Source organism: Rhodnius prolixus, unplaced genomic scaffold (genome assembly GCF_049639745.1).
Source record: "Rhodnius prolixus isolate KJV_2025 unplaced genomic scaffold, Rpr scaffold_43, whole genome shotgun sequence".
NCBI lineage: Eukaryota > Metazoa > Arthropoda > Insecta > Hemiptera > Reduviidae > Rhodnius > Rhodnius prolixus.
The window spans coordinates 135,452-149,455 of record NW_027411588.1 but is presented as its reverse complement, the minus strand read 5'-3'; the positions used below and the strand labels follow the sequence as shown (position 1 = coordinate 149,455).

The 14,004-nt window shown below is 36.3% G+C and overlaps 1 protein-coding gene across 2 annotated transcripts in view; it reads right to left on the bottom strand.

Moving 5' to 3' along the window:
* Positions 1-13,775, bottom strand: part of LOC141448485 (salivary peroxidase/catechol oxidase-like) — a 72,301-nt gene extending 58,526 nt beyond the window's left edge. The window contains exons 1-5 of one of the 2 annotated variants that reach the window (XM_074116863.1): positions 13,209-13,775; positions 5,579-5,725; positions 4,046-4,122; positions 2,721-2,814; positions 2,285-2,476 (exon numbers count right to left, since the gene is read on the bottom strand). In XM_074116863.1, coding sequence (XP_073972964.1) covers positions 2,285-2,476; positions 2,721-2,814; positions 4,046-4,122; positions 5,579-5,725; positions 13,209-13,216 — 518 coding nt within the window. In that variant the 5' untranslated portion in view covers positions 13,217-13,775. The remainder of the gene's footprint in view (positions 1-2,284; positions 2,477-2,720; positions 2,815-4,045; positions 4,123-5,578; positions 5,726-13,208) is intronic. The other variant, XM_074116864.1, reaches the window with a different exon arrangement.
* Positions 13,776-14,004: the final 229 nt, after the last annotated feature.

Below are 14,004 nucleotides of genomic sequence, written 5' to 3'. Positions count from 1 at the left end.
CAGATATGTAACTTTGCAAAACATACAAAAAAGAAAATCTGTCCAAAAGGTACAAAAATCTCTTTAACAAAAACTTACAGTTTAAAATGTTAAGTATAAGGGTTGATTAAACGCCAAAAGGTACACAAATCAGCTAGTACCCAACATTTCATTAATACTTCATTGATATTATTTTAAGTAATTTTACTACATTAATTTTCATTAATATTTTTTTGAATTTATTAGATGTTTCACAGACCCTTATGCTGGCCAGTTCATTCATTTTCTTTTTCTTTTTTTTTATGATTTAAGTCGCTTCAACAACTTCAACAATCTGCGGTTATTGGCGCTCGCAGCTTTTTTCAGTGCACTGCCGGCCTCCGGACAGTGTTCTCTCGTTACAGACAACTCTGTCCATCACCCGGACAGTGAGCTGTAAGAAGCTCTTAGAAAGAGAAAATCTAAGGGTCAGCAGCTGGATTCGAACCCGGAACCACCACGTGGGAATCCAATATGCTAACCGCATAACTAATCCCTTCCCTTTGTTCATTCATAATATTTTATTTTTTTGTTATAATTATGATAAATTGTATATTATATTTTCGTAATTAAATAGGTACTTTATTTTAGCTTTATTCCAAATTATTCTTCTGATTTATCTTTATTATGCTCTTTATTCTGAATAGTCACATATATCGTATGTATGTACATGCACGTTAAAGTAAAAAAAGACAAAGGCAGAGTCGGCTACTATTTAAATTTGAATCACGGATTTAAAACAATATTTCAGTCTAGAATTCGTCACAAATAACGCGTAGGTAATATCAAGTAAATTATTCAGCAATAATTATTCATTTCTCAATTGTAATTTAATTTAGTCCCTCTAATTTTACTTATAGTAAAATACTGGAATAATTATGTTAGCTGTCATAAAAATATGCATATCTTATTTATCTTATTACAGTCAATCTAAGTTAAATGGTGTTCTACTTGAACAAATATTTTGTAGATTAAAATGGCCAGATAAGGGTCTGTGAAACATCTAATAAATTCAAAAAAATATTAATGAAAATTAATGTAGTAAAATTACTTAAAATAATATCAATGAAGTATTAATGAAATGTTGGGTACTAGCTGATTTGTGTACCTTTTGGCGTTTAATCAACCCTTATACTTAACATTTTAAACTGTAAGTTTTTGTTAAAGAGATTTAAAGAAAATTTGGGAATTTTATCTTTTATAGAAAAAGAGAAAAAAATTGTCAAAGTTGGGTGTTTTTCAACGTTACGCTTTTTCGTGCAGTTTTTGATGGTCAACCCTTATACAACTGTCCTACCGGACAATTTTAATACTAAGTAACTAGCATTAATACTATCCAGCTGGAAATGAGCAATAACTAAGTGCTACGTCTTTGAAAATGCTGAGAGATATTTTCTTCAAAAACTAGTCAAAAATTCTTCTGTTGTAAGAGTTGGTTTAAAAGCGGTGCATGTTTCGCTTTTGTAAACTGTTGTACTTTCTTTTTTTTTAAACTGGAAATATTAAGGCTGTGTTTATATTTGGACTGAAAAATCTCCCATTATTTCTGAATTATCTAATAAAAAATTCTTAATCCTATTAATTGTTAATCCTAATATTTATTGCGCATATTAACTTTTTGATTTTTGAAATAGGTGCCAACGGAGCAACATTTATTTTTTTGGAACTACAATGCTGGTGACTTTTATCGACATTTCAAGGAATATGTACACAACTCTGTCCAATGTTTGCTCTGTTTTGTGGGGTTCCTCGAAACGCCTCCATCGCATCTTAACATTACATCATCCCAAAAATCGTCAACGCTCCATTTATGTATCCAACCGCACCTATTCGATTGTCTGAATGTCCCTTTCCTCTCAGAATTGAATTAACTCGAAACCAATTCTCAAAACTGGTTTTGCATCCCAACCTCTCATTCCGTACTCTTCCTGCAACCCGCTCCCCTTACGGCTCAAACGCTTTTGGTACACAGGGTAATTTCTCGACTCAATTTTTTATTTTTATAATAAGGATTATAACTGATTTTGTATATACTCATGACAAATAATTGCCGGTGTAAATTTCAATTGTCATTGTCGGCCTCATTTAGTTAACGAAATTGAATGATAGAGATAAATAAATTAGCAAGGATTCGGTTGCTAGAACTCCCTTGAATCTGGAAGAAGAACAAAAAGCCGATGCAATTCAAGTGTAATAATTGAAGGTGCACACAATTTACTAACTCTAGCGATTGCTCAATATAATTATAAGTTTACAAATAACTAACCTTGAAAATGGAGTATTAGCTGCGCCCCAACTGGGATTCTCCAAATTGTTACAAAGTCCGTCATGACGCCTGTATTTGCCTGCATGACAAGTGACACCGGATAGGTATGGCGGGCATACTTCTCTAATAAGCGTTTTTGAAGTATCAATCAATGGCAGACCCTTTTCAATGTCCTCCTCGCCCATTCCATAACTGAAACAAAAACGTATGTGTTTGCATAGCGATATCTAACGGTAGCAAAACATCTTGAAATTTGAGCAAGTCCGTCCCAAAGGAAGTTACAAACATCAAATTTCACAATATTTAGTCTCACTAAAACATATTTTGTGCAAATCACAGCGGTTTACAGTTGGAGGAGGGGAGCGCCTCGGCTGATCTTTATTCAAAAACCATTTCCGTTCAACTTGCATTAATCGCTAACATTTGAAATACTCACGTTTTGGCAAGTTGCGATGATATGTCGAGTAGTAGTTCGCCGACTGTCGCGATCTCATCCATCTTCCAACGGTCCCCTTCCGGCACTTTCACTTCTGGAAAATCGAAATACAGTCGTTCTTAAATATCTATGATCGAATCAAATATCAGGATAGTTGGGTGGCATCACTTTGCAATTATTATATAAATTCTTAAACTATATTTATACAACTATTTCATGTTTTCCATTACTGTAACTTAGTTAAGTGACAGAACAAATCTTGTGAGAAATCTTTATCTGGTTTCTGTATTGGGATTTTAACATTCACAACTTTTCAAATTACAGGAAGATTATCATGTCTGTTGACGCCCTTTCCCTTAAGAGAATGTCAATATAGTTATAATGTGTGTGCTAAATTAGGTAGCTTCTAGTCGGCCAGTGGTCTAGTGACAAGAAGGTCACTAAAATCTGATCGTATGGTCGAGTTGCAGAAGAAGGAGTGGCTTCCAGTTGTGCAACAAAATGTTGCAACAATGTTATTAAACAAGTTATTGACACTCAGAATAAGGAACAGCGGTACGCCTATTAGCACGATCTTCTAAACATCCATTTCTCCTCACATTCATCAGATTATGTTGCCACTCATTTCTATTCACAATAAATAGATTTTAATGAAGTATTTCGCGTTTACACCACTATGTTTTTACACTATGTGCGTCTTAAATTTAACTGTCTTCTTTTTCTGACCAATTGTCTTATTATAATTAGTAGTTACTATATGATCGTCGTTTCCTTAACCCACACTGCATCTTCAATATTTTTGACACGACCACTAATTTTGTTGTTTGATACAAGAAGTGAAGTTACTTTTTTTAATTTTAATTCTTACGTTTTCTTAGTGACCCTTGTTAAAAATAATCCTTGTTTCGTTTCAAGAAGTCGTTTGAATTTAGTAAACCCGTTTCTATGGAATAAAAAATATCTTATGCAGGAAATATTCAGCAGGGCTCCGGCATATCTCGCCTTTTTTCCAATATCCGAACTACTTCAGACCTCTGTAATTTCGCTCTCTTTCAAGATCCTTTTAAACTCTCGATGGACGCAGATCATAGAGAGCCGCCATTTTCAATCAACTCTAAACTCTAGCTAATTTAATTTCATTTAAATTTTCTTGACGTTTTGTGATTTCTGCTAGACACAAACATCAAAAAAGCAAGCGTAACCAGTTTAGTATAGTTCCCAATTCTTCTCATCTGATTTCTCTCACTACTACTGGGGCTTACTAATAGCTCATGTAAGTCATGTTGGAGATCTAAGTTTAATTTCAGAACGTTTTTACTACTTACGGATCCGTTTTCTTGCATCTAAATAGGCTTGATTGACAGCGTCATAGGTGATGCAAGTTTGAGGCGCTGCATAAGGGCTGTAAACAGTAAAAAAGAGAGCATTATTCAAGATCTAATAATGCATTTTATTGCAGCAATTAATAAAGATATTCAAGAAGTAAAATGTTAAGATCCAAAGATCTGCAACCAACTATTGAGAGAAAAAAATAATTACAACTACAATTTAAACTGTTCACAATTCCCCTTAAACTAATTGGTATAATGAGGACATGTCTCTGCTGCTCAGTCTCTTCATCCTGACCGCACCGCAATGAGGATATGTCTGTCAATCAGTCTCTTCATACTGACCGCAAAGAGGACATGTCTCTGCTGCTCAGTCTTCTTTTTTTTTTTAACTTGAAGAAGGTTGTAGTGTAAAATTGTGCTAAAATTCATAGAACTTATCTTCCAATATCTCCTTTAGTATTGCATCTCTAATGTTCATATTCCTCTCAATTATGGAGAAAGTTGTGGTGCATAAATGTCCTAGACATTCCTCTATCTGTTTCCTTCCATCTATTGTCATACCATCGCATCCGTTAAGATTTCGTCAACATTTACGCACAAGATACTAAGATGACAGAATAGCGGACGCCAAAAGGCTCTTCTCTGGAAACAGTATTGCTGTAGAGCCTTTCTAGACCTAGCTCAGGCCTTTGATTAAGGCATACACTTTGGATTATTGTGGAAGTTGAAAAGAAAAACCTCCCCCTCTACTTATTACCAAATTATGAAATCTTTCTTTACTATCCGCTTCTTTCACGTCAATTGTGGATCAGCCACTCACTAGCACAGGCAGAAGTACCTCCTTAAGGAAGCATTAGGATAACTTTGGTTCAAATCTGACTTACCACTGACTCAAACTCAGTGCCATTCTTTAAGCAACTCTGTCTCTTCTAAAGCCTTCTCTCATTCAGAGGTACACAAACTTAACAGAACCCAGGACTATGTTCAATTTCTGTTCCTTCGGCTGACTTGTTTTACTATTTGTGGTGTACATCGACAAACTACTCACAAGGAACTCACGTACCAGACTTGATCGACTTGAATTGAACAGTCGCATCAAATTACTTCTGCGAGTTGATAAGCAGTCGACGAAAACTACCACCGGAACCAAAACGAGTAATGTACAATATGGAACTCACAATGTTGTGGACTTACGGCCTTGAACTGTGGGGTTAACCAAACCCTTAAAAAGAAAGTCCAGTATCTATCAGAAATGTTTCGTTAAATTACAGTCGCTCCATGTTATGTTTCGAATTCTACTCTTTATAAAGAGCTCAAATTTCCATTTTTAACTGAAGTAGCACAAACTAAATACAGAAAATTATACTCTCTTCTTTTCTGTTCAAATCCTCTGACACAAAATCTTGCCTCCTTCTAAATTCCAGATACGTTGGTTAAGACACCGATGGCTTAGTTCTCCTCTCCAGATAGACTCGTATTTTAAGAAGAGTTCCTGTCAGCTTTTATTACCAGTAACTAAATACTTACAAAACTCCAGTTAGAAGATTGTCTTCGGAATGTTCGTTCAAGACCAAGGCACACTGCGATGGGTCGAACGTGGGGTCGAAATTAGTGTACTGGATAGCCGGCAGAGAGTGCAGCAAGCAGGCGATGAGCCATGCGCCGCGCACCAATCTGGAACGCAAGCAACCTTGCAAGAAAACTTATCAAAACTGTCTATATGAATTAAGAAATTCGACATTTAGGCTTCCATGTTATGGATTTTATGTTTTATTTGTTCAAGTGTTTGGAAAGTAAAACAAGAATGTAGATTCGAATATGGATTTTATATGTACTGGTATATTTATTTTTTGTCGTTACTCTGTGAAAGGCTATTCCTTTTTCTTATTTCTTATTTTATTTTTTTTCTATAAAAATAAGATCTTTTTTAAATTAATTAAATTTTATTGAAGAAAATATATTTTAGGGCAATAATTTTCAACTGTTAGCTAGGTAATTAGTACAGAGTGCAGTTATTGCGATTTCCAAAATAAATGGCTATTTATTTTTAAGATGGGACCTATGAATAAAAATAACTCAGACAATGGATAAATAAATGCAGCGCTTTTCATTATCAAGAGATAATGAAAAGATAAATATCTCTCGCTGCTTCGTGCCTTTGATTTCAAAACGCGCTGTGGAATCGATATTTATGCTTACCTTCTGCTGTTTTAAGCGCAACTATTCTTACCATCGTCAATCACTGTAGCATTCACATTATCGGCATCTTACACTGCTTTGAAGCACCTATCCTAGCACCTACACGTAAGAGTACCTACTGGATGGTTAGAGTTGGGAACTTACGAGTGGGGGAGCAATTTTTGAAACATGATCAGAATCGGGGAATACGTTTAGTGAGAGCTATAGAGGATAAAAAACCTCTAATGAAAAGTCTACATCTATTTTAATGAAGATCAAAAGTCTAAAATAAATTTCATTAGGAGGAGGTACCCAGAAGGGCTTGAGCAAGTGCAGCTTGAGAGAAGAGTTGTAAATTATCCTCCAGGAGTTAAGCAATTAGGGCGAAGAAAATCCCTGTATATGTTTCATATACAGCCTTCACAACTCTGGAACTTGGAAAACTGCTTTCATCGAATTTGTTGCATCCCGGAGACCCAATGTTTGGTTACAATAAATAGAATCGTTTCTTGTGACCTGTTTCACCTAATACTACCTATAACAATTAAATTGAATGTATTTGGTAGTTCAGTTGTAAAAATACACCATAAAAGTAAACCCGTAGATTTTCAAACAGTGGTGTGAGAAAGTTGAATTTGATCTGTTTACTCGAGGTTGCATTGAATAATTTCTTAATAAGATTGCCTTATTCAATCAAAATGGTAGGCCCTGGATGCTGGTTCGCCTATAAAGGAAATAACTCTGAATGAGAACACATTTTGTAACAATCCCCCCCTTCATACATACACTCAACATTAGTTTATAATATTCTTCTATTAACTGCTAGACTGGCAGCTGCGCTCATCGTTTCTTTGGGCTGCTGACAAATATAAAATTTATTTTATGTATATTTTTGTTTTCTTTAAATTGATTATTTACGTCATCAAGATAGGCTGAAAAGCCTATTTCGACAATTATAATTGTGGTGGGGATAACTCTGTCACCAGATATTCACTCTGGCCCTTTGCCCACGCAAACGTCAACAGTAAAAGCTTGGTCTAGAATGTACTTGATAGCACCTGCAGATTCTGAAGGGAGATGGTGGAATCGCTAATCCCTTAGGAGTAAAGTACTGCCAAGACATCTTCTAAGGTAGATTGGGAAGCTGTATGTGCTTACTAAAAAGGTCATCGAAACCGTGGAACGAGTATTCACTGGTAATAGTCAATGATAATTGTCATATAGAACATGTTTGTAGACAAGTACAAACAAAGGGAAAAACATTTATGAGAAAATTTTAAAACCAGAGTTTATTTCACTTATTATTCAATAATTCCATTTTAGACAAGAGGGCTTTTGTATTTTGTAATTTTTATATTCTTTGGAACTTTACAGGCTGGTGGGGACCCCGTCACAATGTGGACCACATTTGACCCTTCCTTATTTTCGATTCTTTCCGTTTGTATGTGCGTGCTTCTCATTCTATCTCTCTCACATCCTGTAGGTTTTCAGCCACTCCAATTTGGTGGCCCTCAACTCAACCTTCTGAATTTATAATTGAAATTTTTGGTTTTCTAAACTGGGCCGCATGTACATTTACATTTTCTACATTTAATTCCAGTTATAGAGGTAATGAAGTACAGTACATATAATGAAATCTGGAAATGAGACCCCCCCACAGTGTGGTCAGAAGGATTCCTAACAAAATTCCTTGAAAAAAGTATTTTAAAAAAATCAATAAAGAAGCAATCCCGTTGGCCGATTTTAGCCAAAGCTTTGTCTTCAAAGCGAAATATCAAATTTCCACTTATTGCGTAATTTTTTTTTCTAGAGTTGGGCTGACTACGTCATGATCAAGCCGTCAAGGACGTGGGGCTATAAGGATAATTGTAGGCCTATTAACCGACCACTGCAGGCTAAGAAAACACATGCATCGCATGGGCCTGGCAGATGATAGCCTTTGTAGGTTCTGTCAGGAAGAGGAGGAGGAAACGGCACTGTACGTGTTGTGTCAGTGTAAGGGGCTGGTCTGGCTAAGGATGTTACTGCTCGGGGAGCAAAAACCAAGGCCTGTGAGCTTTATCCAGGAGCCGCTCTCTAGAATTAAGAGTCTGTTTAACGGACGAGTCTGGAGGGTGAGCTCTAGAGTTAGGGGAGCCACAATAGATCCAAAGGGTTCGCAGTGGCGAAGGCCTTAAGGGCCGCCCTATTACAATCTTAATCTTAATCATGAACACGCACTCAATTACAATTAGTCACTTTCCGGAGTAAGAAAAACGCTTCTAAGCGGATATTTCCGGTGAGATTCAAATTCGAAAATCTGCCTGATCGTAACTCATTCTTGTCTTTAAAGTAAGAGAAATCATATAAAAAATTTAACTGCAACAAAACTACAAGTAGGAACTTCGATTAGGTTATAAACTGTAACAGGAATCTAATCTAATCGAAAGTGATTTCAACAATTGAAGGCTAAAGTACAAAATGTGGGGAATAGAACTTGCTTTCTCAATCAGACATTAGTTTTAAGAATTAGAAATGACCAAAAACTTTTAGTAAAAAGCAGAATTGGAGGCAACGTGGTTATGTTAAGTCAGCAAGTGCAGTGTGAGATGGAAAGGTACGTGAAGTGGAATTCTCCATATAAACGATTAATGAATCTCTGATAATGATGAAAGTGCGAAACCGTTCAGTGATGCGGTAATCGTGCCTGCTACGAGGGCGCGAAAACTGCAGCTGGTGCAGGAAGAGATTGTGGAACTGAATTAGACATCAAGAACAGACTCGAACGTTTAGTCTAGTTTAGATCTTGAAGAAGTAATGAACCAAACTCGCCCTTTCATTGATATTCAGCGTACTCCCCCTTTGAAAAATAAGTATTTTAATCCTCACTTAGCGATCTCAAAAGTTTGCTTTAATTTCGTTTAATTTTTGATTGACCTTAACCTGATATGTAAAATTCGACAGAGAAAGGTGGTATGTATGTATTTGCATCTGCACAAGAGTTGCCGGTGCCTTTATAAGTATATAAAGTGGTACATGGACATTCAGACAATAATAATTAAACTAGTCTCAGTTTTATTAAGGGAATCATCTGTTGCCTGAGTTGTGCAGTTGTAATTGGTGGAGGGGCGCTTTCTAGTGTCCAAGAGTTGCACTGACCATCTGTATCTTGGGCTTAGTGTTGTTGCTGCTCGCTCAACCAGAACGCTTGCTCGGCGAGCCCTATTTGCACCCGCATGTTCCCATATTGTTGATTTCGTTCAATAATTAATTTTTGTGTGCGGATAAATTAATTCTAATTAGCACATTTTACTCCCCCCCCCCAAGCATGGACCAATGCAAGTCACAAATTCTAGTAAAATTTGATTCCGTGTGTGTGTGTTTTTGAAAAGTGTGTAGGAAGATGATTGTTCCTTAAAAAATGTCAAACTAAAGGAGAAGCATTGTAGAAAATGAATGTACCCACATTCATTGTGAATGTACCACCCGGTATGCAGACTAAATGCCGAAGCTGGTCTGAAGTGCACATCAAACCGCAAGCTGACCTCGTTCTGGAGTATAACCTGAATGATACCCTCTAAGGAATTTATTAGCCTAATATTGTTTCTTTATTCTTCAAGGCCAACCACGTACTGGTAGCTGGTCTCGATTAAAAGGTGGCTCTATTGACACGTAGTGCAACAGGTTGCTGGGAATCAATGCTTCGACATGGAAAACCAGTTTACCCTAAACAAGAGACTTATATAACACATTTGTAATTTGTTAGCTCTATATTAGGAGGCTATCTTCTGCAGAGAGCACTAAACATGGGAATAGAGAGCAAAAATTCCCAGCGCGTCTCTCTGAGGACCATTCCATCTATGATAGATTAATTAATACCCGTGGTGTCTTCTATATGAAAATGGAATATTTATTACTTATGACTTAATGGGGGGGGAAGAGGCACTTCCGGCTCGACATGCCTAATAATTTTGCTCCCTGTTTTTTATTTTTCTATGGTTTAAAATAGACTTTTCATTTCAATTTTCTCATCTTGGCTTTTTAAAGAACTATAGTGCGCACGAAATATATATATAGTCAAGTTATATTTATTATTTATTCAGATAAATGTAAGAATAATATGGTAAACATGCCGAATACTACTGGCGAATTTGCTAGTGTCGGCAGAACATTCGAGACGGCTCCCCCCCCCCCCACAGGGTACTATCCGACATGTCGGAGATTCTTCATTAGGTCTTAACTAACTGTGATGCACCATCACAGAGGGTAACTCAATCCAAAACTTGCCGTGATATTACCGCAGTGAAATAAATAGTATGAAAACTGAAAGTTCTACAATGTTCAAATACCTAAAAAAATTATATATAGTATATATATATGATTTGGATAAAATTCATGAAACTTAGGCGAAACAGAAAGAAAAAGAATTGATTTTCTAATTATAAAAACTGTGGACAGGTTGACCAACCTGAGTTTTGATAAAGAGTAAATTAGTTTCATATATTATATTAAAATTAGAATTACTAATGCAGTATACTTTAAGCGCCATGACACTATTGGAGGAAGTTCGAAAAATTTGAAAATTCACACCCTCCACAGAGAAAATAATCACGCCACCCAACTGAATATAACACTGTAATTGTTTAACACTTCTTTAACTCACAATGACTGTCGAAAAACATTTTGTCTGTGACTTAAATGAAAATAATTGGAGAATCAAACTTAAATCGTCTAATTTAAATGGCATTTCAGGTTTGCACTATTTTATCAGACTAATCCTTACTGTTATCGTGTACCCTAAATGGATTATCAGGACCTAATCTTTGCACTAATGAACTCTATTGAGCTCTTTGCTTCTTTAGAGCTAAATTGGTTACTCATATAGAGGGAGAATCAAATTATCTGTAGGTTCAAACAAAAATTCCATAAGAAAATGTCGTGATTGTTGCATTTACCGAGGAAAAGGCTTAGAGATAGTGGCGATTGGAGTATTACCAGTTTTTTCTGAGTGGAACTAGAGTTGGACAGTTTGCAATAGGAGACGCTCGGTGTGAACAGGTCTAAGATGAGAATGCGGCCATTATGTAACTCGTAGGCCGTGGAGTGGCATCTTAGCAGTTTTAGGCATTTCCATTCAAAATATCCAAACAGACATTTCATCGGTCGAGTTCAACATATCCGAAATACCTTCGAGAATCTGCTCCTCAAGCCTCACCCTCTTTCCTTTCGCTCACTAATCTAACCTAAATAACTCCCTTTGCTGGCATTTTTTCTTTTCCAAATTAAGAAAGGATATGAACGTCCGGCAACTGCCTCAGGGCTTCTTCCTTCAGATTTATTTGGCGGAAATGAGGGGAAAAGGATAATCTGAGTGAAGCGCCGGTGTCCACTCTATCGCCACTTTCACTCACTAATCCCTAGATTCGCACAGCTGCTAATGAACCTACTTAAATACGACGACGAAATGTTTCAAATGGAGTTTTGGACAGTTTCCATTAACAAAGAAAACTATTCAAGCCAAACACCCAAAAATTAAAACCAAATGAGAACTAGGAACTCTCCACGACCTTTTCGAAATGATCATTTCTTTAAACTTGGCGTTTCTAGGATAATAATGCTAAAAAGTCAACCCATTCAGAAAAGAAGTTCTTCAGGACGACTGATTATCTTCAAGTTGGCAATTTTCTAAATTAAACTAGTGACTATTTTTCTAAGCGGGCTTTACGTTCATCTACCTACGTTCATCTATTTCATGAACGGAGGCGACTAGCGAGCATACTTTGCGAGCAATAAGTTTCTCTTATTAACCATTAAATAAAATCCAGGCCTAGACCAGGGGAATTGAACCCAGAACCATAGCACTTCATAGCTTTGCAGGCCTCGTCTATAACCGCTCGGCTACCATAGGGCTATCAATTTTTAAAGTGGCGAATATTGGGTAAGATAGAATAGGTGATGTACTGCAGAGGGAATCCTAAACTCACCACTCCCACTTGCATTCAATAGTTTTTCATAAAAAACTATTTGAATTAAAAGTTAATATTAGTTATTAGCAAAGTGGAACTTTCTAGTTCGGCGACTTTGGCTCAAACAAGAATGATCGGCATTTATTTTACAAAAGGAATTGGTGAATCATTTTTGAGAATGTTAGGAAACCCAAAAAACTATTAAAGAAATTTAGTAAAGCTGGCGGTTAAGAGTTAGTCCGACGAAATCAGATGACAAGAGGTGGATGGATGAGCTGGTTTCCGTTTTTCTTTACTTCCTCTTTTTCTGTTAAGGAAAGAAGTATTGCGTTTGTTAGATTTAAAAAGGAAAAATTCAAAAAGATGGCACAAATTTAGAATTTAGTTTTGGCACCTTTTTTGCGACCTGACCGAAACCTATAATCTCTTGACTAGAATTACTTCCGGTCATTCCGGATTTTCTATTTTTTTTTTGACGATTTTTAAAAAACGGCTTTAACCTTTTTTTTTATATGCACCTTCCACTCTGCAGGTCTACATTTTTTTTAAGAACAATTTGATTAAGAAGAATTCTTGGGTATGAGAGGTTGACTTTCATTTATGAACCCAATTCAGAGTAATACAGAGGACAATCTCGAACATTCATGAACCCAAAACAAATAAGTTGATAAAATTCCGTGGTAGCTAAATGTTCGCCAAATTGCAATTTTTACTATGATAATTGGAGGAACAGAAAGTCTTGTAAATAGTTCTTACCGGATACATTCACTAATAATTATTCTTTAACTATTTCCTTGGGATGGGGGCTTCAAAGGGCTATTTCCGTGGGCCGCGAATTCCAGAAAATCTATTTCCGGTGAAAATGAATGATAACACGTGTTACAAACGCAATGCTAGGAAAGTAAAACAAGGCGAAAATTTTGTTTTTGTTGATTTAGTGCAATGTTTATTTATGAATCTCAAATCGAAAAGAATATGATTTCATTGTGATAACTCTAAAATAAATATCTCCTCAAGTAAGTTACAAATGTTACCTGTTCATGATGGGTGAAACTTTTTTTTAATTGGAAGAAAAAACAAAAACCAAACTGAAGGAACGTTGATGTCGCGAAGTGGAGAACACACTGGGACGGACTATGCGGCTGTGACCCGGAGGGAGGTTGTGTCGGACTATTGCGAGCGCACTGCCCCAGAGCACTGCACTTTCACCGTCCCCACTATGCCGCCCTCAACTAAGCTAGCGCACCTCCACTACGCCTTGGCCCGGACACACCTTATTCCTTCTTACCGGCTGATTACACAAATGTAATAATGACAGCATCCAAAAATTACCGTTTTCCAATAAATTTATTTTAAAAACTTTTTACGAATCTGTTATTAATATTGACATTATAGCCAGTATTGTCTCTTAAGGGTAACTTAGGGAAACATTAGGGAGATATTTGGTCATTCTCTGCTCTTATCACAGCTACATTTCATTCTGAGGCCCAACTGCAGGTGTACCAACGATCCACAAGTGAGACATGTAAAACTTTTATTAAATAGATATAAATGATTTAACGCCAAATTATTATTAAGCTTTACGCGGAAGAGGCGTGGCACAATTTTTTAGTTCATTTCCTTTTATCCCTCTGAGCATTTCCGCCACCCTCCGATTTCCCTTTAATTATAGTATTTACTTACATTTAAGCCCACATGGTTCATTGATGGAGCTGACTGCAGAATGACTAAATACATAGTACTACCAAACACCAAAATAAAACTAATAAAAAATTAAATTAAAAATAAAATAAAAAGAAAAAAATAAAACAAAATGCTTCTCATAAACTC